Source organism: Halichoerus grypus, chromosome 14 (assembly GCF_964656455.1).
Source record: "Halichoerus grypus chromosome 14, mHalGry1.hap1.1, whole genome shotgun sequence".
NCBI classification, from domain to species: Eukaryota; Metazoa; Chordata; class Mammalia; order Carnivora; family Phocidae; genus Halichoerus; species Halichoerus grypus.
In genome coordinates, this window is record NC_135725.1 from 86,234,700 (window position 1) to 86,258,999 (window position 24,300).

The window sequence follows — 24,300 nt, forward strand, 5'->3', positions numbered from 1 at the left end:
GCTCAGGTCATGATCCCAGGGTCCTGGGATCGAGCCCTGCATCGGGCTCCCTGCTCCGTGGGAGGCCTGCTTCTCCCTCTCCCACTCCACCTGCTTGTGTTCCCTCTCTCGCTGTGTCTCTCTCTGTCAAATAAATGAATAAAATCTTTTAAAAAAATAAAAATAAAAAATCTTAAAAAAATAAAAATTGGAAGTATAACATATATCCGACAAAGTACATAATTAAGTGAGCAGCCTGGTGAACTTTTATACAAATATGCACCCTTGTTACCACCACCCAGGTCAACACATAAGACACAGAACATTTCCAGAGCCCCAGGGGCCCTCTCATCTCTCTTCCCAGTCAGTATCCTCGCCCTCCACCCTCATGTGATAGTCATTAAACTGAGCTCTATCATCATCAATTGGACGGTTCTTGAAGCTTTATATGCATGGAATCGTAGTGTATCCTTCTGTGTCTGGCTCAAAGAAGCTCTGAAATCTGGAGGTGCAACAGAACTGTGTGGTTAAGGGGCACCTGGGTGGCTTCCAACTCTTGGTGTCTTGGTTTCAGCTCCGGTCATGATCACATGGTTGTGGGATTGAGCCCCCTGTCGGGCTCTGTGCTCAGTGCAGTCTGCTTCAGATTTTTTTCTCTCTCTCCCTCTGACCCTCCCTGCTCTCATGCTCGCTTGCGTGCTCTCTTTCTCTCAAATGAATAAATAAAATCTTAAAAAAAAAAAAAAAAGAGCTGTGTGGTTAAGAGTTCAGGCTTTGGGCTCACATACGTCTGGTTCAAATCCTGGTTTGGCCAGGAATTCGCTATGTGCCCCAGGACGTGCTGTGTCTCAGTGTCTGCATCTGTAAAGCATATAAATCATCATACCTACTTGATAGTATTTCGAGGGGGCTTAAATGAGATATTGTGCTTGAAGCATTTGGTAAACAAGGGTGCCCAGGAAGTGGCAGGTGCTATTTTGATTCACCTTAATTATGTTCAGCCCCTCCCACGCCCACCACAGAAGAATCCCAGAGACTCCACAGCTCTGACCTGAACTATTACCCTAGCCTCCCTTGGTGCCTTCTTCTCTGATCCAGCCTCCAGTCTGGGCTGCTAAGTGGGCTGTGCCAACATGGCCACAGATGGGTCACTGGGCCTTCACCCATGCTGTTGCTTCTGTTCAGGATATGCCCCTTCACCCCCACTCCTCTTTCCCATGCAAACTCAGCTAAGCTTCAAAGTCTCAACTTTGGGGCGCCTGGGTGGCTCAGTCGTTAAGCGTCTGCCTTCGGCTCGGGTCTTGATCCTGGGGTCCTGGGATCGAGCCCCACATAGGGCTTGCTGCTCAGCGGGAAGCCTGCTTCGCCCTCTCCCACTCCCCCTGCTTGTGTTCCCTCTCTCGCTGTGTCTCTCTCTGTCAAATAAAATCTTTAAAAAAAAAAAAGTCTCAACTTTGCGTTTCCCAAGAGTCCCTTCCAGATCCCTGGCTGGACTGGGTGCCCCTCCTCAGGCCTTCCTGGCTCCCTGTTCCTGCCCTGGCTCAACCCTGCACTGTGTCTATATGCTCACCCTGGAGTGCTCAGCACCTGGCAGAGGGCCCAGCATACTGCAGACACCTGATGAATATTTATTAAATGTTAAATGGATAAATAAATAAATGTCACGTCCATACTTGAAAACCTTCCATGGCTTCTCATGGAGAGAGAAATAAAGTCCAAACCACAGAGCACCATGTTCTACCGTCCAGCCTCACCTCCCACGTGGCACGGTGTGGATCCTGGTCCTTCCTTTTGTTGGCTGTGAGCCCTTGGACAAATGGCTTGGTTTCCTCATCTGTAAAATGGGGATAATAATAGTAAATAACTCATAGGTGACCATTAGGGTTAAATGGATCGATATATGTAACTTGGAATAGTGACTGACACATAGTATGTCCCACACATGCTTGTTGTCCGCAATATCCTCCTCGTCATCATCACTATTCTGCTGGGGGAGGGGCAGTCACCTGGCTCTGCGGGATGAGGACAGGGACCTGGACCTGGCGGCAGGACTCCTTTTCTTTAAGAGTCCTTTGTTTACTCAGCCCTATCCTTCACTCCCATCTTCCAAAGTACCTGGTACCAACGAATCCTGAGCTTCCTCCAAGGTTCTGTGGTTGAGTCTGGTCTCTTTTTGAAGATTTGTGTTTCTACCTCCTCTTCTCTATGCAATCATTAACCCTCAGCCACATGCTGCTCATCTTCCAGAGTTTTGTCACTATCTCTCATCTCCCATTCCCTCCTTTTTCTGTTCTTTGTGTTTTGTTTTGTTTTTTGCAACTTTTTTTTAAAGTAGGCTCCATGCCCAATGTGGGGCTCAAACTCATGTCCCTGAGATCAAGAGTCACATGCTCTACCGACTGAGCCAGTCAGATGCCCCCGTTCTTTGTGTCCTTATGGATTTAAACTTCTTATAATTCCCCTGCTATTGCTTGAGCAGGGTTTCAGGAGGAAAAGGATTCCACATTATATAACCAGATCTATTTTTCTATCAACCAACAAAATTCTAAAAACAAACAAACAAAATTCTAAAGCAAAACATTGATTTATTTTTGGGGAGGGGGCATACGGGAATTTGCTTTATTGCTTTGCTGTGTTTTTAAAATGTTTTGTTTTAAAAAAAAGAGAGGTTCTCCCCTATTCAAAAAAGTGCCCTTGATCCTGATCTGTGGTTTTCATCTAGCTGTTCTTCTGCTATCCTCTCTCTGTGCACCCCTGGCTCCCCTGTACTTCTCTGGCCATTTCCCTCCTGCCTCCTTCTGGTGTCTGCTCCTTCTGCTCAACCTTAAACTGAGTGTTTCCCAGTGTCCTTCACATAACCAACCCTGGGTCATCCCAGTCACTATTGCTGGTGTCATCCATAGCCTATGTGCTGAGAGGGACACCAGATCTGGCTTCTGACTTTTGAACTCACATCCAATGGCTTCTCATTGAAGCCCACCCTGCCTGTCTCTCCCCTTTAAAATGCAAAACTAGGGGTGCCTGAGTGGCTCAGTAAGTTAAGTGTCCAGCTCTTGATCTTGGCTCAGGTCTTGATCTCACAGTTGTGAGTTTGACCCTGCGTTGGACCCTGCCCAGCATGGAGCCCACTTAGAAAATAATAATAAAATAAAATAAATAAAATGCAAAACTATTCCCTGCCCTTCTCCAGGTCTACTCCTGATCACCCTACTATGTTTTTAAAATATTATTTATTTATTTGTCAGAGAGAGCACAAGCAGGGGGAGCAGCAGGCAGAGGGAGAAGCAGACTCCCTGCTGAGCCAGGAGCCAGACGCAGATCTCGATCCCAGGACCCTGGGATCATGACCCGTGCTGAAGGCAGACGCTTAACCGACTGAGCCACCCAGATGTCCCTCACCCTACTATTTTTATCATAGCACTTATCACTTTCTAACACACTATATAGTTTATTATTTACTTATTTATTATGTTTCTCCCTCTAGGATGTCAGCTTCATAACCAATGGGAATTTTCTTTCCTGTTCATTGCTGCATCTCCAGTGTCTAGGATGCTGTCTGGAACATAGTAGGTGCTCAATAAATATTGCTGCATTGATGAATACCACTACACTTGGCCTATGCCAGAGGTTCCCAAGCATGGTAGCCTCTCTGTCATTTTTTTCATAGCATCCCAGACTAAAAGAAATACCTATCAGCTTTGTTGGTAGCTAACTACCAGTTGTTTAGTCCTAACTACTTAATAGCCATTTGAAAAAATAAGGGGAGCCTGGTTGGCTCAGTTGGGAGAGTGTGCAACTCTTCATCTTGGGGTCATGAGTTCGAGCCCCACGTTGGGTGTAGAGATGACTTAAATAAATAATCTTTAAAAAAAGGAAAGAAAAAATAATGCCCATAAATTGAAAGAAAAGATATTTTAAAATAATTCTTTTTTTTTTTTTTTAAGATTTTATTTATTCATTTGGCAGAGAGAGACACAGAGAGAGAGAGGGAACACAAGCAGGGGGAGTGGGAGACAGAGAGGGAAAAGCAGGCTTCCCGTGGAGCAGGGAGCCCAATGCGGGGCTTGATCCCAGGATCCTGAGATCATGACCTGAGCCAAAAGCAGACACTTAACGACTAAGCCACTCAGGTGCCCCTAAAATAATTCTTAAGTAACCACCATTACTTACTAATGGTGTAGGTGCATCTTCTCAGACCTTGGAATCACATCAGACATTGACTCTCTCATTTCCTGTTCCACATTGATTTGCATGAGTTATTTGCTTCTTGTCACATCAATTGATGAAAACCCAGCTTTACAAAGATGTAATGTCACAGAAAGGAATGTAGGAAATTCTGATGTTGAAACTGTGAACTACTTCCAGCTACTAGTTTTCAGTGTCCAACAGATGATATCATTGTTTCTCTCCAAAATTTAAAATATTTTGCTATGCTCCTGTTAATTTGCTGTGGCACCTCAGGGTGCCTCAGCACATAGTTTGGGAACCATGGGTCTATGCTCTTTTTTTTGTTTTGTTTTGTTTTTTAAGATTTTATTTATTTATTTGACAGAGAGAGCCAGAGAGCACAAGTGGGGGGGATGGCAGAGGGTGAGGAAAAAGCAGGCTCCCCACTGAGCAAGGAGCCCAATGCGGGGCTCGATCCCAGGCCCCCAAGATCATGACCTGAGCAGAAGGCAGACGCTTAACTGACTGAGCCACCCAGGCGCCACTATGCTCTTTTCTTGATTGGATTTGATGTCTCGCTTCTCAGCTTCTGGGCTCAGCTCAACTGCCACTTTCTTCCATGAATCTTTCTAACCAAACTGGCCAGAAGCAAAACACATCTAAACAAAACTATTTCCCTAGTTGGAATGAAAATTCCTTCCTCTGGGATCTTATAACAATTTAATGTAAAGTGTAAAAGACACAAATTGTTCTCTGATACCCACAGTGTAAAAAACGTCATATTTCTTTTTTAAAGATTTTATTTATTTATTTGACAGAGAGAGACACAGCGAGAGAGGGAACACAAGCAGATGGAGTGGGAGAGGGAGAAGCAGGCTTCCCGCGGAGCAGGGAGCCTGATGCAGGGCTCCATCCCAGGAGCCTGGGATCATGACCTGAGCCGAAGGCAGACGCTTAAGGCCTGAGCCACCCAGGCACCCCTTTATTTTTCTGAATCAAATAAAAGCAGCTTTAAGAGGGCGCCTGGGTGGCTTGGTCGGTTGAGCATTTGCCTTGGGCTTGGGTCTTGATCCCAGGGTTCTGGGATCGAGCCCCACTTTGGGCTCCCTGCTCCACAGGGAGCCTGTTTCTCCCTCTCCCTCTGCCTGCTGCTCTCCCTGCTTGTGCTTGCTCTCCCTCTCTCTGTGTCAAATAAATAAAAATCTTTTAAAAACAAAACAAAAACAAAAAAACCCAGCTTTAAGCCCCCACTGGCTGAGGTCACTGAGACTTCTAGTATCTGGCATTTGGGGGTAGCTCTTTCCTTATTCTTGGGATTTTCACAGTCCAGGCAAATCTGAACTGCCCACATCAGCTATCTGCGGAGGCTTCCACTACAGTGTTCACTAGTCCATTCGAAAGTGGCTGGCCCTAATCTCTGCCCCAGAGCCAGGCTGAGCAAAGGGACTCTTTCCTGGCTCTCAGGGCTGAGTGGGAAAGGTTTTGGTGGTTGATGCCAGGTATTCACACTACCACTACACCTGTCCAGAGCCCTGCCCACAATGGGGCTCTATGTGAGTTGGGTAAAAGTCAGGGCCTCTCTGGGAGCCTGCTCAATGGGGGAATCCAACCTTTCCCTTTGGTCCCCCAGAGTTTTGCAAGCAGGTGCCTTGGGAGCTGGATGTGGCCCTCAGATGTGTTTTGTTTGGCCAGTGGTGGTGTTACTAAAAAAATTTTTTTAGTCCATAGCAATACTTAACCATTGGGAGATGTCACAATTCTTACCATCAAGATCCTTGGCCGCTGCGTGGAAACTATTGATTAGAGCTGAGTAAGGACTGCCCCTCTGGGCAAGGCATGTAGTCTGCAGTTGGCCACATCTGTGGTTGTTACCTCCACATGGCCTCCACAGTCTTTTGAATTTGAGACCCTGGCTAGACTTTGCAAACAAAGCCCTTTTGATATTATATTCTGACCTCAAATACGAAAATCTGTTAACTCACTCTTGGGGGCAAAGATGTACCAAACTCAAGGACTCCAGGCCCAGCAGCTCTTTGTAGGTTTGGGGACTGTGGGTGGCTGTGATGGAGACAATTACTTTTTCATCCTCTGCCAAGAATCTACAGCGTCAATAAAGGCAGGACACAGCCTGCTGTTATTTTTAATGATATTAATAAGCTAACGTTCATTGGGTCCTTACTAGGTACCCAGTACTAGGTAAAGAATCTTATAAATATTATCTTGTTGAATTCTTTAGAAACTGCTTCTAAAAGAATGTAGCAGAATCTAAATGTCCAGTGGCCATGGGAAGGGGTGGAGGTGAACATGGAAAAATGCAGTTGATGATGCGACTTTAAAGCAGAGGAGGTAGGAGCAAGCCCGAGACTGTGGGAGAAGGGCTCTCCAACAGGCCCTGGGTGTGCACGGGACCCAAGCCAGTGGGTCCACAGTATCAGTAGGTTTGGTGGCAACAACTATAGTCGTTGCTTCTGTCTCAACTTGGTCAGCTCCATTGCCAATTCAGGCTCATCTGTCCCTCTCTCCCCTCTCTTGGTCCCTCCACGCTGCTCACAGCCCTTATGCTCAGACCTCCAGTTTCTCCCTGCTCTGCTCTGCATCCATCCCCCGCGCCCCCCTCACCTGCCTGTCTCCTGGAAGTGCAGCGGCCAAGCCACAAGCAGGCTCCCCGCCGTCACATGACCCGTGCGTAAATCACAGGACTCTTCCTACCCCCAGCGGCTACTCGGCACCAGGGCTCTGCAGAGGCTGCAGGCCGCGCATGCGCAGCTGCAAGCGCACCTGCCCAGCCGCGGACCAGCCCAACGCATCCTGCGGCCGCAGCCCCGCCCCGCGCTCTGGCCGGGCTGGGGCGCCGCGCTGAGGGCTCGCCTGGGCACGAATTCTCAAGAGGTCCAGGTTCTGGTTGTTGATATGCCCCCAGCTAGCAGTCCACACAGCCAGACCTCTCTAAGGAGAGGGTCAGGGCACTGGGGCTGCGCCTGGGCGTTGGATGTTCTCCCCAGGGCATCAGAAAGTCAGAGCTTGAGTCCCCGGTCTGCGCTTAGAGCCATGTGACCTTGGGCAAGTGACTTGACCTCCCTGCGCAGCAGGAAAATTAATAATAGCACTGACCTCCTGGGGCTGTAGTAAGAATTCAGTGAAAATTCATGACGGCCCTTTGTGTGGTGCTTGGGGTGTATCAAACGTATATGCAAATAAAGAATACAGAGCAGGGGCGCCTGGGTGGCTCAGTCGTTAAGTGTGTGCCTTAGGCTCAGGTCATGATCCCAGGGATCATGGGATCCAGCCCCGCATCTGGCTCCCTGCTTGGCGGGGAAGCCTGCTTCTCCCTCTCCCAATCCCCCTGCTGTGTTCCTGCTCTCAGTATCTCTCTCTGTGTCAAATAAATAATTAAAATATTAAAAAAAAAAAAAGAATACAGAGCAAAGGGTAATAGGCATGATGACTGACGCAGGATTTTACCTTAAGGTGTAGGTCATCTGACTGTCTCCTCTATTGTCCTTGTTTCACAGATGTGGAAATCAAGGCTCAGAGATGTCAGGAGGTCTCAAGCCAGTCTTGGATTCCCCAAGCAGGAAGATTCCAATCCGCCACTCCAGAGTCAGGGGTTCCTGAGTGAGTTCACAGTCTGTCACCCCACTTGCTTTTTCAGCCATCCTATTTAGAATAACACCCGTTCTGATTTTTGCCATCCCTAGTGAACATCTCAGGTACACATCCACAGGCAAATATTTCTTTTTTTGTCCTTTCCTCTGCAGAAAATAACAAGCTGCTATATTTTATTTGCCTGTGACCTTTGAGGAAGTCCTCATACAGATTCCAGGCTACCAAAATGTCCTGGAGCCTTGCAGTGAGGCCTACCTCTGGGGGCTTTCCTCTCTATCTGCCCCTCAGACTCTCCTCCAGCCACACTGACCCCCTCTCCGTTCCTGGAAAAGCCAAACTCCTTTCTGGCACTTGTTCTTTGCATTTTCTGTATATCTGCCTGGGACACTCTCCCAGACCCCTCTTGCTACCTGCCCTGACTATACCTCACCAGGTCCACTGGGTCAAGTGCTCCGTCACTCACTCTCACAGCCCCTGTCCTGCTTTAGCACTTATTAGGACAGTAACTCAATGCTGTGTCTGACTCCTTGATTCCTGTCTGTCTTCTCAGCTAGAATACTGGCTCCTTGAGGGTAGTCTCTGCTGGCTAAGGGGGGAGCATGCAGCATTACAAGTGCATCCTAGGTTCCCTCACATTTACAAATTATCTCCTCCTTCCCCAAATGCACCCTGAGACTATCAATACCTTCCTTGGGTAAAAGGCAGAGCCCAGACGTGAAATGATAGACAAACACTTACTCTCCCTGTGAAGCCATGTGAAAGTTCTGTTGGGGTAGATTGGGGTGGGGGCAAGAAGATGGTCAAATCTTCCTGCCCTGGGGCTGGTAGCTGAACTAGGACATGTGGCCTCTTGTCCTGGCTCTGCCATTCTTCATTGTGTGCGACCTTTGGAAAGTCCTCCTGTAGGCCTCAGCTTCTTTAACTGCTCAGTGTAAAATAATGATTCAGAATTCAGATTCTGGAATTGGATCTTTCCTTTGTCACTAGCAAAGCTCTTATCCTCTCTGAATCTCAGTTTTTTCATCTGTAAATATTATTACATTTCTTAATAATGTTAAGAAAAGAGGACTTAGGGACACTTGGGTGGCTCAGTTGGTTAAGCATCTGCCTTCAGCTCAGGTCCTGATCCCAGGGTCCTGGGATAGAGTCCCACACTGGGCTCCTTGCTCGGCAGGAAGCCTGCTTCTCCCTTGCTTGTGCTCTCTCTCTCTCTGACAAATAAATAAAATCTAAAAAAAAAAAAAGAAAAGAAAAAAGAAAAAGAAAGAAAGAAAAGAGGACTTAACTCACAGAGTTGTTCCAAAATTTTAATGAGTATTCACTGATTTTATGACTTCTAGCTCTCCTGTCCTTTTTAGTTTTTAATTGGCTCAACTCATTTGCTTTTCTTTGAAGCCAGAGGTGAGTCCTGTGCCATATTTCAAAAGTAACATCCCTCATTAATAAAGAAAGTCCATCAGAGGTGCACCAGCTGGGTGGCTCAGTCAGCTAAGCGTCTGTCTTCAGCTCAGGTCATGATCCCAGAGTCCTGGGATCCTGCCTCCCTCTCCTTAATAAATAATAAAGATTTTATTTATTTATTTGACAGAGGGAGAGAGAGAGAGCACAAGCAGAGGGAGTGGCAGGCAAAGGGAGAGGGAGAAGCAGGCTCCTGGCAGAGCAGGGAGCCCAATGCGGGGCTGGATCCCAGGACCCCGGGATCATGACCCGAGCCCAAGGCAGTCGCTAAACCGAGCCACTCAGGTGCCCCAATAAATAAAATCTTAAAAAAAAAAAAGTCCATCAAAAACTGACTTGGGACCACTTTGGTAATGTGGACTCCTGTAAGGAGATGCTGAGACCTGAGTTGTCCTACAGCATATTCCTATCAGACTTGGGACTTCGAAATTTCTAGCCTTTTGAGTGCCCAAAGACTCAGATCCGAGTCTGCCTTGTACATGGCTGTAGCTCCAATGCCCAGAATAGTAGCTTGCATAGAGTAGTGGGAGACCACTCAATATTTGCTAATGAATGTTACACAGCCTGAGAGCAACTCTAGTGCTCAATTCTCTGAGCCTCGGTGTTTTTTTTTTTTATCGGAAAATGGAGATTAAAAACAATTCTTAATTACTGTGAGGATTTAATGAGATGATGCAGTAAAGCGCTTAGCGTGGAGCCTGACACATAAGAGCTCAGTGAATGGCGGGTATGAGGATATAGGTGCCCAGAGAGAGAGATGATGTCGATCAACCTCCAGTTATGTTGTGGTTAGGAGTCTCTGAGTTCCTTATGTGGGCAGGCGAAAAATGGAGGGTTCCCAGGAAGAGGAAAGACAGGACATAATGTGGTTTCAGGAAGAGGGAGCTTGTCAGTAGCCTGTGGCCAGGTGCGGAGGCGGCGGAGGGGTCTTTAGGACCCTGCGCCCCAGGAGCGCGCGACTGGCAGCAGGGTGCGCGCTGCGCGTGAGGTGAGGGGGAGGGCGCGGCTTTCGCGCCAGCCAGGGACCGCCTCGCGTCCAGCCGCATCTCGGCGGGCGGGGCCGAGCTCCCGGGCCGCAGTGCGATTGGCGGAGGCGCGCGGGTGACGCTGACGGCTGGCACAAGGCCCCGCCCCCGGCCAGCCCCGCCCGCGCGCGCGCCGGCAGGTCGGCAGCCTCGCTCTGGCTCGCGCCGCGCCTCCGCGGCGAGTCCGCGCGTCAGTTGAGCCCGAGCGCGGTTGCGGAGCGGAGGGCTGTGCCCGGCAGAGCGCGCTGACCCGGGGAGGTAGCCGTGCCACGGGCGTCGCCTGAGGAGACTCGGAGCCCGAGACTCGCGCAGCACGATGGCCCCCATTGGCCTCAAAGCCGTGGTCGGAGAGAGTAAGTGGAGTGGGGGATCTTCCCGCGGGCGAGGGCTGCGGCTGCCCGGCAGGAGCGGGGCGCCGTACCTGCCCGCGGCGCCCCGGCCTCCGCGCGGGCTACTCGCCCCGCCCGGCCGGGGGGCTCGGGGCTGGGAGGGTCCCGTTATTCCGGCGCCGCCCTCCTCGCAGGGAAGTCCCTCCCGGCCTCCTGCGGCCGGCGCCCGCTTCCCTGCTTCCCCCGCTCTCCCCTTCCCGCATTCCTCCCCCTGCATCCCACCCCTCCCCTCTTCACCCCATCCTCCTTCACCCATCCCTCCCCTGCATCCTCCTCCCGCTCTTCCCTCTTTACCACCCCATCGCTCCCTCCTCACCCCCATTTCTCTCCCCCTCACCCCATCCCCCCTTCACGCCATTCCTTCTTCCTCCCCCTTCACGAGCCCCCAGCACCCCATCCCTCCCCTTCACCTCGCCTTTATCGCCTGCAGCCTATCACCCACCCCTTCTGCACCCATCACCCTCCCCTGCACCTCCATTCTTCTTCACTCCTATCACCTTCCCCCCCCTTCCCCTCTCCCCTTCCTTGCCTTCTTTATTCCCCGAGCTCCCTGATTCCGTTCCGTTTTCTGCCTCCAGTCCCTCCCTCTTTCCCACTCTGCTTGGTGAATCGTGACGAGCGAGATCGCGGCCCGCGCCGCCCCCCCCACCCCCTCGGGGAGCCCGAGCCGCGGTCCCCGGCTGCGGAGACCCACCTGGGAGCCGCTCGGCGCGCACCGGCCGCGACGCGCCGCTCGCCCTGCCCGGGCCGCTGCTGGCCGCTGGGGAGGAGCAGCCTGTTTTTCCAAAGGCTTGGCTCTGCTAAGCTGAGGCCGCCTCTCTCCTCCTCCCGTTCCGGGGTCGTGGCTGCAAGGGCGGGGTCTTATCTGGGTCCCGAACCGTCTTAAATCACTCGGGAGGAGGCGGAAAGCTTTAGCGTGCGGCGGCAGGAGCGGCCCTGCCCTGCCCAGCACCGCAGTCTGCAGTCTCCCTGTTGGCAGGACTCAGCCCTGGCTTGGCTGGACGTTTCGGGCAGTCGAAACCACTGTTGCAGGGAGGAAATGGTCGTTGATGGGTTTGGATGAAAGGCTCAGCGTAAATGGATTTTTAAAAATGAGTGGGGGTGAGTGTCGGCTGCAGCGGAGTGAGGGCTGTTGGCGATAATATTTGGAAACGGTGTCCTCGGTGCTAAGTAAGATTGGTAATAGGTGTAGACACATAGTGCCTCTTCAATATTATGGCGATTTCTTTAATAAAAAACGTGTGAGGATTTCTGTGGCTTTTGCTACCTCTTTCGGATTTAGGAAAAAATTAAAACTGGGTTTTTCTTTGCAGGAGAGGATAAGAAAGGAAATAGAATAAAAGTGGTGGAAATGACTGTTTCCTTTCCAGTGATTCTGTTATTATAGCCCTCTCTCATCAAATGTTTTTTAGTGGTGTAGCGTTCCTTTTGAGCATCACAACTGTTTTTCTTCCCCAGTTTTTCTGTTAATATATAGGAAATATTCCCACTTGTACAACATTTCCTGACCTATTGCACCAGAAGAAAATTGTCATAAAAACTGAAGCCCAAATGAGCAAGTTTTTAAAAGTGCCCACAATAACACCTGCCCTCCTCATGCAGTGAAGTTTCTGAATCATTTACCTTCTATTTTCTTAGGAGAATCAAGGCGTTTAGGGCTGGAAGGACCCATGAGGGATCCTCTAATGTCATTTTACCTGTGGGAAAGAAATGGAGGCTCATAGCAGTTAAATGACTTGCCAAAATCCGTGTTAATTAATTTTTTAAAACCTGATATCCATTTCCTTGCAATATTAGTAAAAAAAAAAACAAACCACTTTCTTCATTATTCTATATACACCATTTCCTTTCAGTAGCCTTTTTAAAGCGTTTTGAAATATGGAATGTTGTGTTACATGTTACATTCTTTCAGATGTTATATTTGAATATTGTATCTTTAAAATAAAAACCTTAAGTGTTATAGAAATAAGTTTTTGCATCCTTTTGCCAGGACCCTTGTTGATGTGGTAGCTCCTTAATACCCCACTCCCCTGCCTTTTTAGAAGCCATCATAAAGGTTAAAAAAAAAAAATCAATAATGCAATATGGCCAAAATTTCTTTTCTGAAATAAAGCAAGACCACTGTTTATGGAAAGCAAATCAGTTTTACATAAAATTGGTGAATGTGTGAACAGCATCTGTTCTGATAACATTTGAGTTATGTATAAATTTTGGGAAAAAATATTATTGCAAGTCTTTGTCCATGACACAGGTTAATTCTGGCTCCTAATTTTGGCCAGGGTTTCTAGTTTTTCCTTTCTTTCTCTAAAAATAAAAGTAAAATAAAGAATTTTTTAACCAACACACACCAATTTAAATGTCCCCTGTGCCGCCTGGTCTTCCCAATCTAAATTAACACCTGATAGTCACTGTTGATTGTGTTTCCTCATTTTATTTTCTTTGTAGCATTTCAAATTAACTGAAATGATCTTGTTCAGGCTTGTTTTGTTTTTGTGGTTGTTTTTTGTTTGTTTGTTTATTTTGGTATTACTTTGATTGTTTCATCCACTTGAACGAGAACAGGGTCTTTAAGTGGCATGTTAACCACTGTACTCCATGCTAAGAACAGTGGCTGACTCCCTCAGCCATCAATAAATATTTACTGAATGTCAATGAATGAAGCATACAATGGAGAGCAAGATAAATGTAGTTTTCAGCTACTTGTCACATCTTTCTGATTTGCGTTTTAGAGTGGCAGTAGGTGCAGACACAACAGAAGTAGAGGAGGTAGGTCAGCTTTAAGCTGTTCATTCAGCAGTGTTTGTTCACAGCCTGCTAGGAACTATGGGAGACTAAAATATGGGACACTCATACTGTTGTGATAGACATAGACAATCCTGAGGGGCTTTCTCTGTTACTCCCAAGTTTTCCCTGTCACCCCCTCTTCCACTTCCCCGACACAGGATATACTCGATATATTGCACGTCTTTGTTAGTCTTGCCCAGCTAGACCAGAAGTTCCTTCAGGGGAGAATAGAACTTTGCCTTACTCTTTTGTCTATCCTTAGTGTTTGAATTAGTGCTTGGGACTCAGTAGATATTGAATGAATGACTTAATCTTTATGTACAGCAATTCAGAGAATGGGCTCTTGGAATTAGACTATCTAGGATAAAATTCTGGCTCACCACCTATTAGCCATGTGACTTTGGCAAATAAGGGAACCTTTTTGCACCTCAATTTCTTAAACTGTAAAATGAGTAATAGCACCTACCTTGTGGGCTTCTATGAGTGTTTGAGATAGTGCAGCACTTAGTATAGTTCTTAGCACACAGTAAATTCAGTAAATATTACCATCATGAAAAGATCCACAAAAAGGGTCAGCACGTGTTAGAGGATTTTGAGCACAAGATAGACTAGCTCTGCCCTCTGGGGCCAGAGTTTTGGGGGAGAAAGGAGTCTCAGATAAATTTCGTCTTGAAATGGGCACCTGGGTGGCTCAGTTGGTTAAGTGTCTGCCTTAGGCTCAGGTCCTGGGATCGAGTCCTGCATCAGGCTCCCTGCTCAGTGGGGAGCCTGCTTCTCCCTCTCCCTCAGCTCCTCCTCCCTGCTTGTGCTCTCTCTCAAATAAATAAACAAAATCTTTAAAAAAATTTTCTTGACAGAGGTGCAAATGAACTGGAAAATGGGAGAGTTGGCCTGAAGAACCTATGGACAAATTGCAATCTGACCCAACTTCTATTTCCAGTTCTACTCTTTATCTTTACCCTTTCTTCTTTATTTTCTTTCTATAAGATGTATTTGTTTTCTGCTCTCTATGAAGAGATTATAAGGGAAAGGTGGATTTCATTTTCTGTGGCGTTTTATATCTATTTTATGTTAATAGATGACGTTTCGGTATGTAAATCCCATGTTGTAATCCAGAGTTTATTTCTGTTCCTTGAAGTTTTTTCAGTGTGTTACAATGATGCAAGGAGTTCAAAATGTACTATTTGTCTTTCTTGTTGTTTCCTAGCTGCTAGCAATTTCTCCTCATGTTTGTTTGTAAGAATCACATTCCTCTGGAAAAGAATGCAGTTTCGATTTGCACATTAAGCACATACCTTTTTCAGATGGGTCCATGATTCATAGGATGTGTCAGAAATTGAGAGGACACCTAGATAGAAGCAGTCTTCATTCATTCTTACACTTCTCTTTTTTCTGTAGAAACTTTGGTTAGCATACATATAACAAGTATTTTTTGAAATATATTACATACATACTGTATTTTTTCCAATTTTAAAATCTAGGTATAATTTGCATACAGTAAAATTCACCCTTTTTAGTGAACAGCTCTTCACATTTCAGCCATTACATACAGTTATGTAACCACCACAATACCCAAAATTCAGAACAATGTCATTACCCCCTCAAATTCCCTTGTGCTGCCCTTTCTAGTCAACCTCTCCTTCCACCCCCAGACCGGGGCAAACACTGAGCTGTTTTCTGTCCCTATAGTTTTGCCTCTTCCAGAATGTCACATCAATGGAATCATACAGTATGTACCTTTTTGAATATGACCTCTTTAACCTTAGTATGATGTGCTTGAGAGTCATCATGTTGCATGTGTCTATAGTTTGTTCCTTTTTTGTTGACTGCTGTTCTTTTGTGTGGATGCACTACTTGGGTTATCACTTTGCCAGCACTTTGCCACTTCTAGTTAGTTATTTGCATTTGGACAATTGCATTCACACACAGGTTTCTGTGTGAACAGATCATTTGGATATGTAAATATCTAGGAGTGGAATTAATGGGTCATATGATAAGTGTATGTTTAACTTTATAAGAAACTGTCAAATTGTTTTCCAAAGCCATTTTACATTCCTACCAGCATCCTTGTTAGTACATGCTATTATATGTTTTAAAAATTTTAGCCATTCCGGGGAGCCTGGGTGGCTCAAGTTGGTTAAGCATCCGACTCTTGATCTCAGCTCAGGTTTTGATCTCAGGGTGGTGAGTTCAAGCCCAGCGTTGGCCTCCATGCTGGGCGTGGAGCCTACTCTAAATAAATAAATAAATAAAGCCATTCTGATAGGTATTGGTATGATGGTTTTTTTTTTTTTTTTTAAGATTTATTTATTTATTTATTTGAGAGAGAGAGGGAGAGAAGCAGGCTCCCTGCTGAGCAGGAAGCCTGATTCGAGGGCTCCATCCCAGGAGTCTGGGATCATGACCTGAGCCGAAGGCAGATGCTTAACCCACTGAGCTACCCAGGTTCCTCTGTATGATGGTTTTAATTTGCCTTTTGCTAATGACTGATGGTGAAGAGAAGCATTTTTCCATGTATTTAGTGTCATCTGTATATCTTTGGTGAAATGTCCAAATGTTTTGCATATTTTTTATTGGGTTATTTTCTTATGACTGAGTTTTAAGAGATCTTTATAATTCTAGGTGCAAGTCCTTTATCAGTTATATGATTTACAGATCTTTTCTCACAGTTGTGTCTTGTCTTTTCATTCTGTGAACAGTATTTTTCAGAGAAGAAGTTCTAATTTATCAGTTTCTTTTATGGATTGTGTTTTTGGTATCCTATCTAAGAAATCCTTGCCCAGCCCAAATTCACAAAGCTTTTGTGTTTTATAAATTTTTTGTGTTTTCTTCTAGAAGTTTTATAGTTTTAGGCCTTATATTTAATCTTTGATCCATTTTGAGTTAATTTTTTTGTGTTGTGTGATTTAGGAGGTTCATTTGTGTGTGTATGAATTTTTTTTGTATGTGAGTGTCCAGTTCTAGCCCCATTTGTTGAAAAGACTATCCATTTTCCCATTAAATTGTCTTTATTCTTTGTTGAAAATCAGTTGGCCATATATGGGTGGATCCATTTCTAGACTCACTGTTCTGTTTCATTGATCTATATGTATGCTTTCACCAACATCCACTCTGTGCCAATTACTGTAGCTTTAAAGTAAGACTGGAAACCAGGTATTGTGAGTTCTCCAGCTTTGTTTTTCTTTTTCATAATTGTTTCGGTTCATTTGCTTTTCCATATAAATTATAGAATCAGCATATCTGGGATGCCTGGGTGGCTCAGTCGGTTAAGCATCTGCCTTCAGCTCAGGTCATGATTCCGGAGTCCTGGGATTGAGTCCCACATCTGGTGGACTCCTTGCTCAGCGGGGCTCCTGCTTCTCCCTCAGCCTGCCGCTCCCCCTGCTTGTGCTCTCTCTCTCTGACAAGTAAATAAATAAAATCTTTAAAAGAAAAAAAGAATCAGCATATCTATTTCTATTTAAAAAATCTTTCTGGGGTTTTGATTGGAATTGTGTTGAATCTATAGATCAGTTTGGGAAGAATTGACATTTTAACAAATTTACTTTTAATATTTTAGTTTCTTAGGTATATTGCAATGTGAAAATCATAATTCTTCAGCTTCACAAATAAGGGAGCAGCCCTATGAAGAGAATTGCATATAGTTTAGCAAAGTTGTGGAATACAAAGTCAGTTTACAAAAATCTATATAGAAATTGAAATTTAAAATAGTACCATTTACAGTAGAATGAAAAAAATGAGATATTTAGTATAAATCTAATGGAATATGTTCTAGATCTATATGCTGAAAGCTATAAAACACTGATGAAAGAAATCAAAGAAGGCTTAAATAAATGAAGTGATATACCATATTCATGGAATGAAGAATTTATGTTACATTTATTTTTATCTTATTTTTATTTTTTTAAATATGTCTTTTCAATTCTCTTGGGTGGGTACCTAGGAATAGAATTGCTGGGTCATATAGTAACTATATTTAACTCTTTGAGGAAAGAGTTACCATTTCCTTTCCCAAAGTGGCTGCACATTCCCGCCAGCAGTGTATAAAGATTCCAATTTCTTTTTTTTTTTTTTAAAGATTTTATTTATTTATTTGACAGAGACACAGCGAGAGAGGGAACGCAAGCAGGGGGAGAGGGAGAGGGAGAAGTAGGCTTCCCGCCGAGCAGGGAGTCCGATGTGGGGCTCGATCCCAGGACCCTGGGATCATGACCTGAGCCGAAGGCAGACACTTAATGACTGAGCCACCCAGGCGCCCCAAGATTCCAATTTCATAACGTCCTTGCCAACACTTGTTATTATCTGTCTTTTTGTTACAGCCATCCTTGTGGGTATGGAGTGGTATTCCATTGTGGTTTTAATTTGCATTTCCCTGATGGCTAGTGATAAGCATTTTATTCATGTGTTTATTGGCCATTTGTATATCTTCTTTGAAAAGATGTCTACACAGATCCTTTGCCCATTTTTATTTATGTATTTATTATGTTTAATTTTTAGAAGGGGGGAGGGACAGAGGGAGAGAGAATCCTAAGCAGGCTTCACACCCAGTGTGGAACCCCATGCAGGGCTCAATCTCACAATCCTGAGATCATGGTCTGAACCAAAATCAAGAGTCAGACACTTAACTGGCTGAGCCACCCAGGTGTCCCTCCTTTGCCCATTTTTTTTTTAAAGATTTTATTTATTTGACAGAGAGAGAGTGAGTGAGAGAAGGAGCAGGGGGAGGAGCAGAGGGAGAGGGAGGAGCAGACTCCCTGCTGAGCAGGGAGCCCAATGTGGGGCTCAATCCCAGGACCCTGGGACCATGACCTGAGCCAAAGGCAGATGCCCAACGGACTGAGCCACCCAGGGGCCCTTCTTTGCCCATTTTTAAATTAGATTGTTAAAATTACATTTTTAATCTACATATTATTTTCATTTGAAGTTATTATTTTTACTCTGTCTTTTAAATGTAAAAGTGGAAAGCTTCAATAAACGGTATGTACTTAAATCTAACCAGTTATCTATTTCATTAATCTTCTACCTTTTATCTTTTTTCTGTATACTTTTGACTCAAAACAACTTTTTCTTGGGGCACCTGGGTGGCTCAGTCCATTAAGCGTCTGACTTCAGCTCAGGTCACGATCTCAGGGTCCTAGGATTGGCCCTGTATTGGGCTCCCCACTCAGCAGGGAGTCTGTTTCTCCTCTCCCTCTGCCCCTTCCCCCCACTTGTGTGCAAGCGCAATCATGCTCTCTCTCTTAAATAAATAAAGTCTTTAAAAACACAAAAACCCCAACTTTTTCTTGTAGTGGTTGTGATTCGGTCCTTTTAGACAATTCATTTAAAATTTAAAAGTTATTGTTGCTGAGTGGTCCCATTTTGTCTTTATTTCCAGTTTATTAATTATAAGTATATTTTTAAAATTCCTTATTTAAGGGCGCCTTGGTGGCTCAGTTACTTGAGCGTCTGACTCTTGATTTCAGCTCTGGTCATAATCTCAGGGATCTGGGATTGGAGCCCTGAGTGGGCCTCCCAGCTCAGCACGGAGTCTACTTCAGATTCTTTCCCTCTCCCTCCCTCTCTGCCCCTCCCATCACCTGTGTGCACGGGTGCACTGTCTCTCTCTCTTTCAAATAAATAAATAAATACATAAATAAAGTCTTAAAAAAAAAAACCAACCTCCTGGTGCGCCTGGGTGGCACAGTCAGTTAAGTGTCCAACTCTTGGTTTCAGCTCAAGGTCTCAGGGTTGTGGGATCCAGCCCAGCATTGGGCTCCACCCTTAGCATGGAATCTGCTTAAGATTCTTTCTCCCTCTGCCCCTCCCCCTTTTCTAAAATAAATACATACATAAATAAATTAATTGATTAATTTTTTAAAACCTCCTTATTTATTTATATTATATTACGTTATATTTTATTTTTAGTAGGCTCCATGCCCAACATGGGGCTTGAACTCATGACTCCAAGAGTCACATGCTCTACTGACTGAGCCAGCCAGGTGCCCCTAAACTCCTTCCTTTTTTAAGGGATTCTAACATTGTTGTCTTACAGATACTACAAAAAATAGTTACAATTGTGATAAGAATTACAAAGAAATGGTACAGGACACTATGAACACATTTAACAGGGAGGCCTGGCATAAGTCAGGGAAGGTTAGAGAAAGCTTCCCTGAGGAAGTGATATTTGAACTACTTCCGTTTAGTTCCAGCTTACTAAGAGTTCGTTTTTTAAATAGTATTAACTATTTCAGTTTCTTTTGAAATGATCATATGCTTTTTCTTATTTAATCTATTAATGTAATCAAATTAATTATAATATTGGATATCATTGCATTTCTGAAACAAAGTTTACTTTGTTGTCATGTATAATCCTTTTTCTGTATTGTTAAATTCTACTTATTATTTTTGCATATATATTAATATTGGAGCCCTCTGGCTATTCTTGGATCATTTCAATTATATTCCCATGTTGGGAATGATGTTGTCAAATAAATACATAAAATCTTTAAATTCTTTAAAAAAAAAGTCGATCCCACGATCCTGAGATGAAACCAAGAGTCAGACACTTAATGACTATGCCACCCAGGCGCCCCTTAATTGTCTTTTTTTTTATTATTATTATTTTTTAATTTATTTTTTTAAAGACTTTATTTATTTGAGAGAGAGAGAGAGCATGAGCAGGGTAGGGGCAGAGGGAGAGGGAGAAGCAGACTCCCTGCTGAGCAGGGGCCCAATGTGGGGCTCAGTCCCTGGACCCTGGGATCATGACCTGAGCTGAAGGCAGGCACTTAACTGACTGAGCCACCCAAGTGCCCCCCTTGTGTTTTTTAAAAAAACAGTTTTTTCCTTCTATGTTGTGTGCATATGTGTTCTTATTCTAATTTCTTGAATCAAATGATTGGTTAATTTTTTTCCTCACAAAGTATCAAAGGATATGAATTTTCATCTGAGTACAGCTTTGGCTTGCCATTTTTTAATTTGTTTGTTTGTTTATTTTAGAGCACACAAGAGGTAGGGAGGGCAGAGGGGGAGAGAGAGAATCTTAAGCAAGCTCCACGCCCAGCACGGAGCCTGACACGGGGCTCCTCGATCTCACCACCCTGAGATCATGACCTGAGCTGAAATCAAGAGTCAGAGACTTGGGTGCCTGGGTGGCTCAGTTGGTTAAGCGACTGCCTTTGGCTCGGGTTGTGATTCTGGAGTCCCAGGATTGAGTCCCGTGTTGGGCTCCCTGCTCAGCAGGGAGTCTGCTTCTCCCTCTGACTCTCCCCCCTCTCATGCTCTCTCTCAAATAAATAAATAAAATCTTAAAAAAAAAAAAAAAGAGTCAGAGGCTTAACTGACTGAGCCATCCAAGCGTGTTCCCCGCCTCTTTTTTAGCAGTTTAAATTGGGGCAAAATTCCCTAAGAGGTGGTTTGGGACTCAGGTAACATGTGTTACCCATCAGATGTAAGAGCATGTATCTGCCACAGGATCTATAAAGGGCTTATTGAATGTGCACTGAAAGATATTTTCTCTGGCTTTTTTGGCATGTAGCACCTCTTAGACAAAACAGGTGTTTGGCAGCTAATGAAGTATCTTTTCTTTAGTGGAGCAGTCAGGTCAAATTTTATAGTCATCACTAGCAATTCAACAGCCATAAAATTTGAACCCTAGTCCCATGGCTCACCTATATGAGAAATGCTTGGAGAATCCCTAGCTTGATCTTTTTGATTGCTTCAACAAGTTACTTGCTGCTGTGCAGGGCTGTTCCTAGCACTAAAGTTAGGGTGAGGTGTCTAAGACTTCACCTGAATTTCAACATATAAGAGTTTTACTTACCTTTTTCCCCTCTATGCATTTTTTGGAGTGTGTGTGTGTGTGTGTGTATTTTTTTTTAATGAGAAGCAGTATTGGGTAAGTGGAAAAAATTCTGGACCAGAAATCAGAATATCCAGCTGACAGTCCCAGTTCTCACACTTAGTGGCTAGGTGACCTGGACACCTCTTTTTATTAAACCTCTTTTTTAATTGGGAATGCTGATCTCAGCATCACACAATTCTTTCAAGGCTCACATTAAATAATATACAAAAAATTGCTTGGAAGACAATAAAGAGTCACTATAAGGAGCTTTATTACTTTACAGATAAAATTCCAGAGATTAGTTTATTGCTCAAGGTTAGTGAATAAGTTATTAGAAGAGTCAAGGAAATGAATCACTATGCTTTTGATAGACACAGGATCTAATAATCACTAGACAACAGCTAGCTGTTGTCCATTCTGATGCCCTTTGGGAGAGTTTGCATTGCTTAAAACAAAGCAATTTGCTTCTGATATACACTGATCTGATCTTAATATGTGTCTCTGGGGCTCTGAAGCAGGAGTAACTACTGATGGCTCAAATTGCAAGCTCTCAGAGGGCAGATTTCCAGTTTCCCTTTTTTTTTTTCTGTTTCTCATATGCCACTGATATTTCACTTTATTTATTTATTTTTAAGTAAACTCTACATCCATTGTGGAGCTCGAACTCACAACCCCAAGATCAAGAGTCTCATGCTCTACCAACTGAGCCAGCCGGTGCCCCATGATGTTTCACTTTAAATCTCTACTAATTATTTGGCCTAAAAGCTGACCTTGTAGGAAGTGAACGAGATATTAAGTATTTATCACACTAGGAAAACCCATTTCAATCTTGGGAAGAGCAACAACAACAAAATTAGAGAGAGATGGAGAAAAGTAGAGAAAAACAAACAAATTTTTAAAAAATTCCTGGAGCCTAGCTGTGAAGATAACAGATTTGAGTCAGACTTTCCAACAGTCACTCCTTGTTTGGAGGATTTCTGAGATGTCAGAGAAACCCCAACCATATATCACAGCTTGTTTCCATTTCAGCATGCTTCAGAGGGTTCTGGGACCAAGTGTTTCCATTCATTCAACCAGTATTTATGCAGTCTCCTCTGTGCCAGAAGCTGTGCTAAGGGCAGCAGATATAATGGCATATAAGTAGATCTGGTCCTAGTGGGATTCAGACAGGCAATGGTAGCACATCGGGGTAAGTGCCCTGAGAGGGGCACGATGGTGTGATGATATTGGAGCATATGGGGGAGCCTCCGACAAGGCTGGGGAATGAGGGAGGCTGAGGGAGACCTGGAGGATGAGAGGAGTTAGCCAGAAGGATGGTGTTGGTGGGGCCCGGGGGAGAGTCAGTCAAGTAGATGAATGTCCCAGCTTGGCAAGAGAATGAGAAAGAAAAGTTCAATGTGGCTGGAGCTATGGGGTGAGGGAGTGTGCAGAGAGAAGTTGGAGAGGTGCTTGGGGCTTTCTTACCCTTGTGAAGGACTTTTATCTTTATTCCAGGAACAGTAGAATACCACTGACGGTTTTAAGTCAGGAGGAGACATGGTTAGAATTTAGTTTAGGGGGTGCCTGGCTGGCTCAGTCAGTAGAGCATCTGACTCTTGATCTCAGGGTCATGAGTTCAGGCCCCACATTGGGCGTGGAGCTACTTAAAAATTTAAAAAAATTTTTTTTTAATTTAGAAAGATCTTTGGTTGCTGCATGGAGGCTGGTGGGAGGGAGGGAGACTGAGCGCAGAGGATCCCATTAGGAAGCTCCTGTGGTGACCCAGGCAGAAGCTCTGCCAGGGATGGAGAAGTAGCAGTGGCTGGAGAGAAGGCTGACATGAAGGGGTCATTGGAGGTAGAAGGGTGGGGTCATCATGAATGCTTGGATGTGCAGGATGAGGAAAAGGAGTTGGGAAAGATTCCATTTTCTGGCTTGGGCAGCCAGTTGTAAGGTTGTGCCATTCACTGAGATATGAAAGGAGAAGAAACAGGTTTGCAGATGTGCCCAGAAGGTCTGGGCTGGAGATTTGGATTGGGGCGTCATCAGGTCACTGAACCTGTGAGATCAGATCAGATCACAGAGGAGAGGGTGTAGGCCAGAAGACGGCCTGGGTTTCCCCCCAAGGGACACCAGCATTTCGGATGGACATAGGAAGAGTAGCCAGCCACCTTGAGAGTCAGAGTCAAGAAGGTGAATCTAGCAGAGCAGTGTCTATGATTTTGTGACTCACCGGACCCATCTTCAAACTGTCTGAAAGCAAGCTTGAGCCGGCAACCCAGACTGCTCGTTTAAGAGTGAGTCTTTGCTCTCCAAGCTGGGAGGCTTGGCACTTGGGTACTTTTCCAGAGTTTTTCTCTCTCTCTTTTTTTAAAATTTTATTTATTTATTTGACAGAGAGAGAGACACAGCAAGAGAGGGAACACAAGCAGGGGGAGTGGGACAGGGAGAAGCAGGCTTCCCGCGGAGCAGGGAGCCCGATGCGGGGCTCAATCCCAGGACCCTGGGGTCACGACCCGAGCCGAAGGCAGACGCTTAACGACTGAGCCACCCAGGCGCCCCTCTCTCTGTGTCTTAAAGTCTGTATGAACTTCATTGTTCAGGATTGTTGGAGGAAATGAGGATATAGTTGTAAAGCTCTGAGGATTTGGGATTTATACTATGTCAAGGTGGCATCAAAGTATAGAATCTTGGCTCTGGGAACGATCTTAGAAGTGTCTAGTCCAGACTCCCACCCAGAGCAGGAAGTCAGATTGTACTAGTCTGTTGGATGAAACACGGTGGCAGGTTTTTTTCCCTTCTCTGTGGCTGTTGGGGACAAAGTATTATTTTCATGTCTGTGCCACTGTAGATTTTCACAGTGACAGGTATAAGCTACTAGCAGTGTTACAGTAGTGAGGGAGGAAAGGCCACTTCTACTGTGCTTAGATGTAGCTCAGGACTTTCCAGTTGATTCTAATCCAGTCACAGATGATCCTCATGAACTTCCTTTAATGGCAGTAGGAACAAAGCTGCTTCTGTTTGGCAGCTGAGGGGGGGAAGGAAGACCTTTTAGGCTTAGATGGTTTTCAGAGCCCCCGTACTGAGT

General features: G+C 45.0%; 1 protein-coding gene and 1 long non-coding RNA gene across 4 annotated transcripts in view; one reads left to right on the forward strand and one right to left on the reverse strand.

Annotated features, from left to right (window-relative positions):
• Window positions 1–1,635: 1,635 nt before the first annotated feature.
• LOC118548772 (uncharacterized) lies at window positions 1,636–8,781 on the reverse strand. The gene is made up of 3 exons (XR_004923741.2): window positions 8,491–8,781; window positions 7,609–7,757; window positions 1,636–1,813 (listed from the first exon to the last, which is right to left on the reverse strand). It is a non-coding gene; the product is annotated as an uncharacterized LOC118548772 (long non-coding RNA).
• Window positions 8,782–10,377: 1,596 nt separating this feature from the next.
• STXBP1 (syntaxin binding protein 1) overlaps window positions 10,378–24,300 on the forward strand; it is a 70,226-nt gene continuing 56,303 nt past the window's right edge. For 2 of the 3 annotated variants that reach the window (XM_036112824.2, XM_036112825.2), the window contains exon 1: window positions 10,379–10,588. In XM_036112824.2, the coding sequence (XP_035968717.1) occupies window positions 10,552–10,588 (37 nt within the window). In that variant the 5' untranslated portion in view covers window positions 10,379–10,551. Of the gene's footprint in view, window positions 10,589–24,300 lie in introns of all 3 variants that reach the window. The other variant, XM_036112823.2, reaches the window with a different exon arrangement.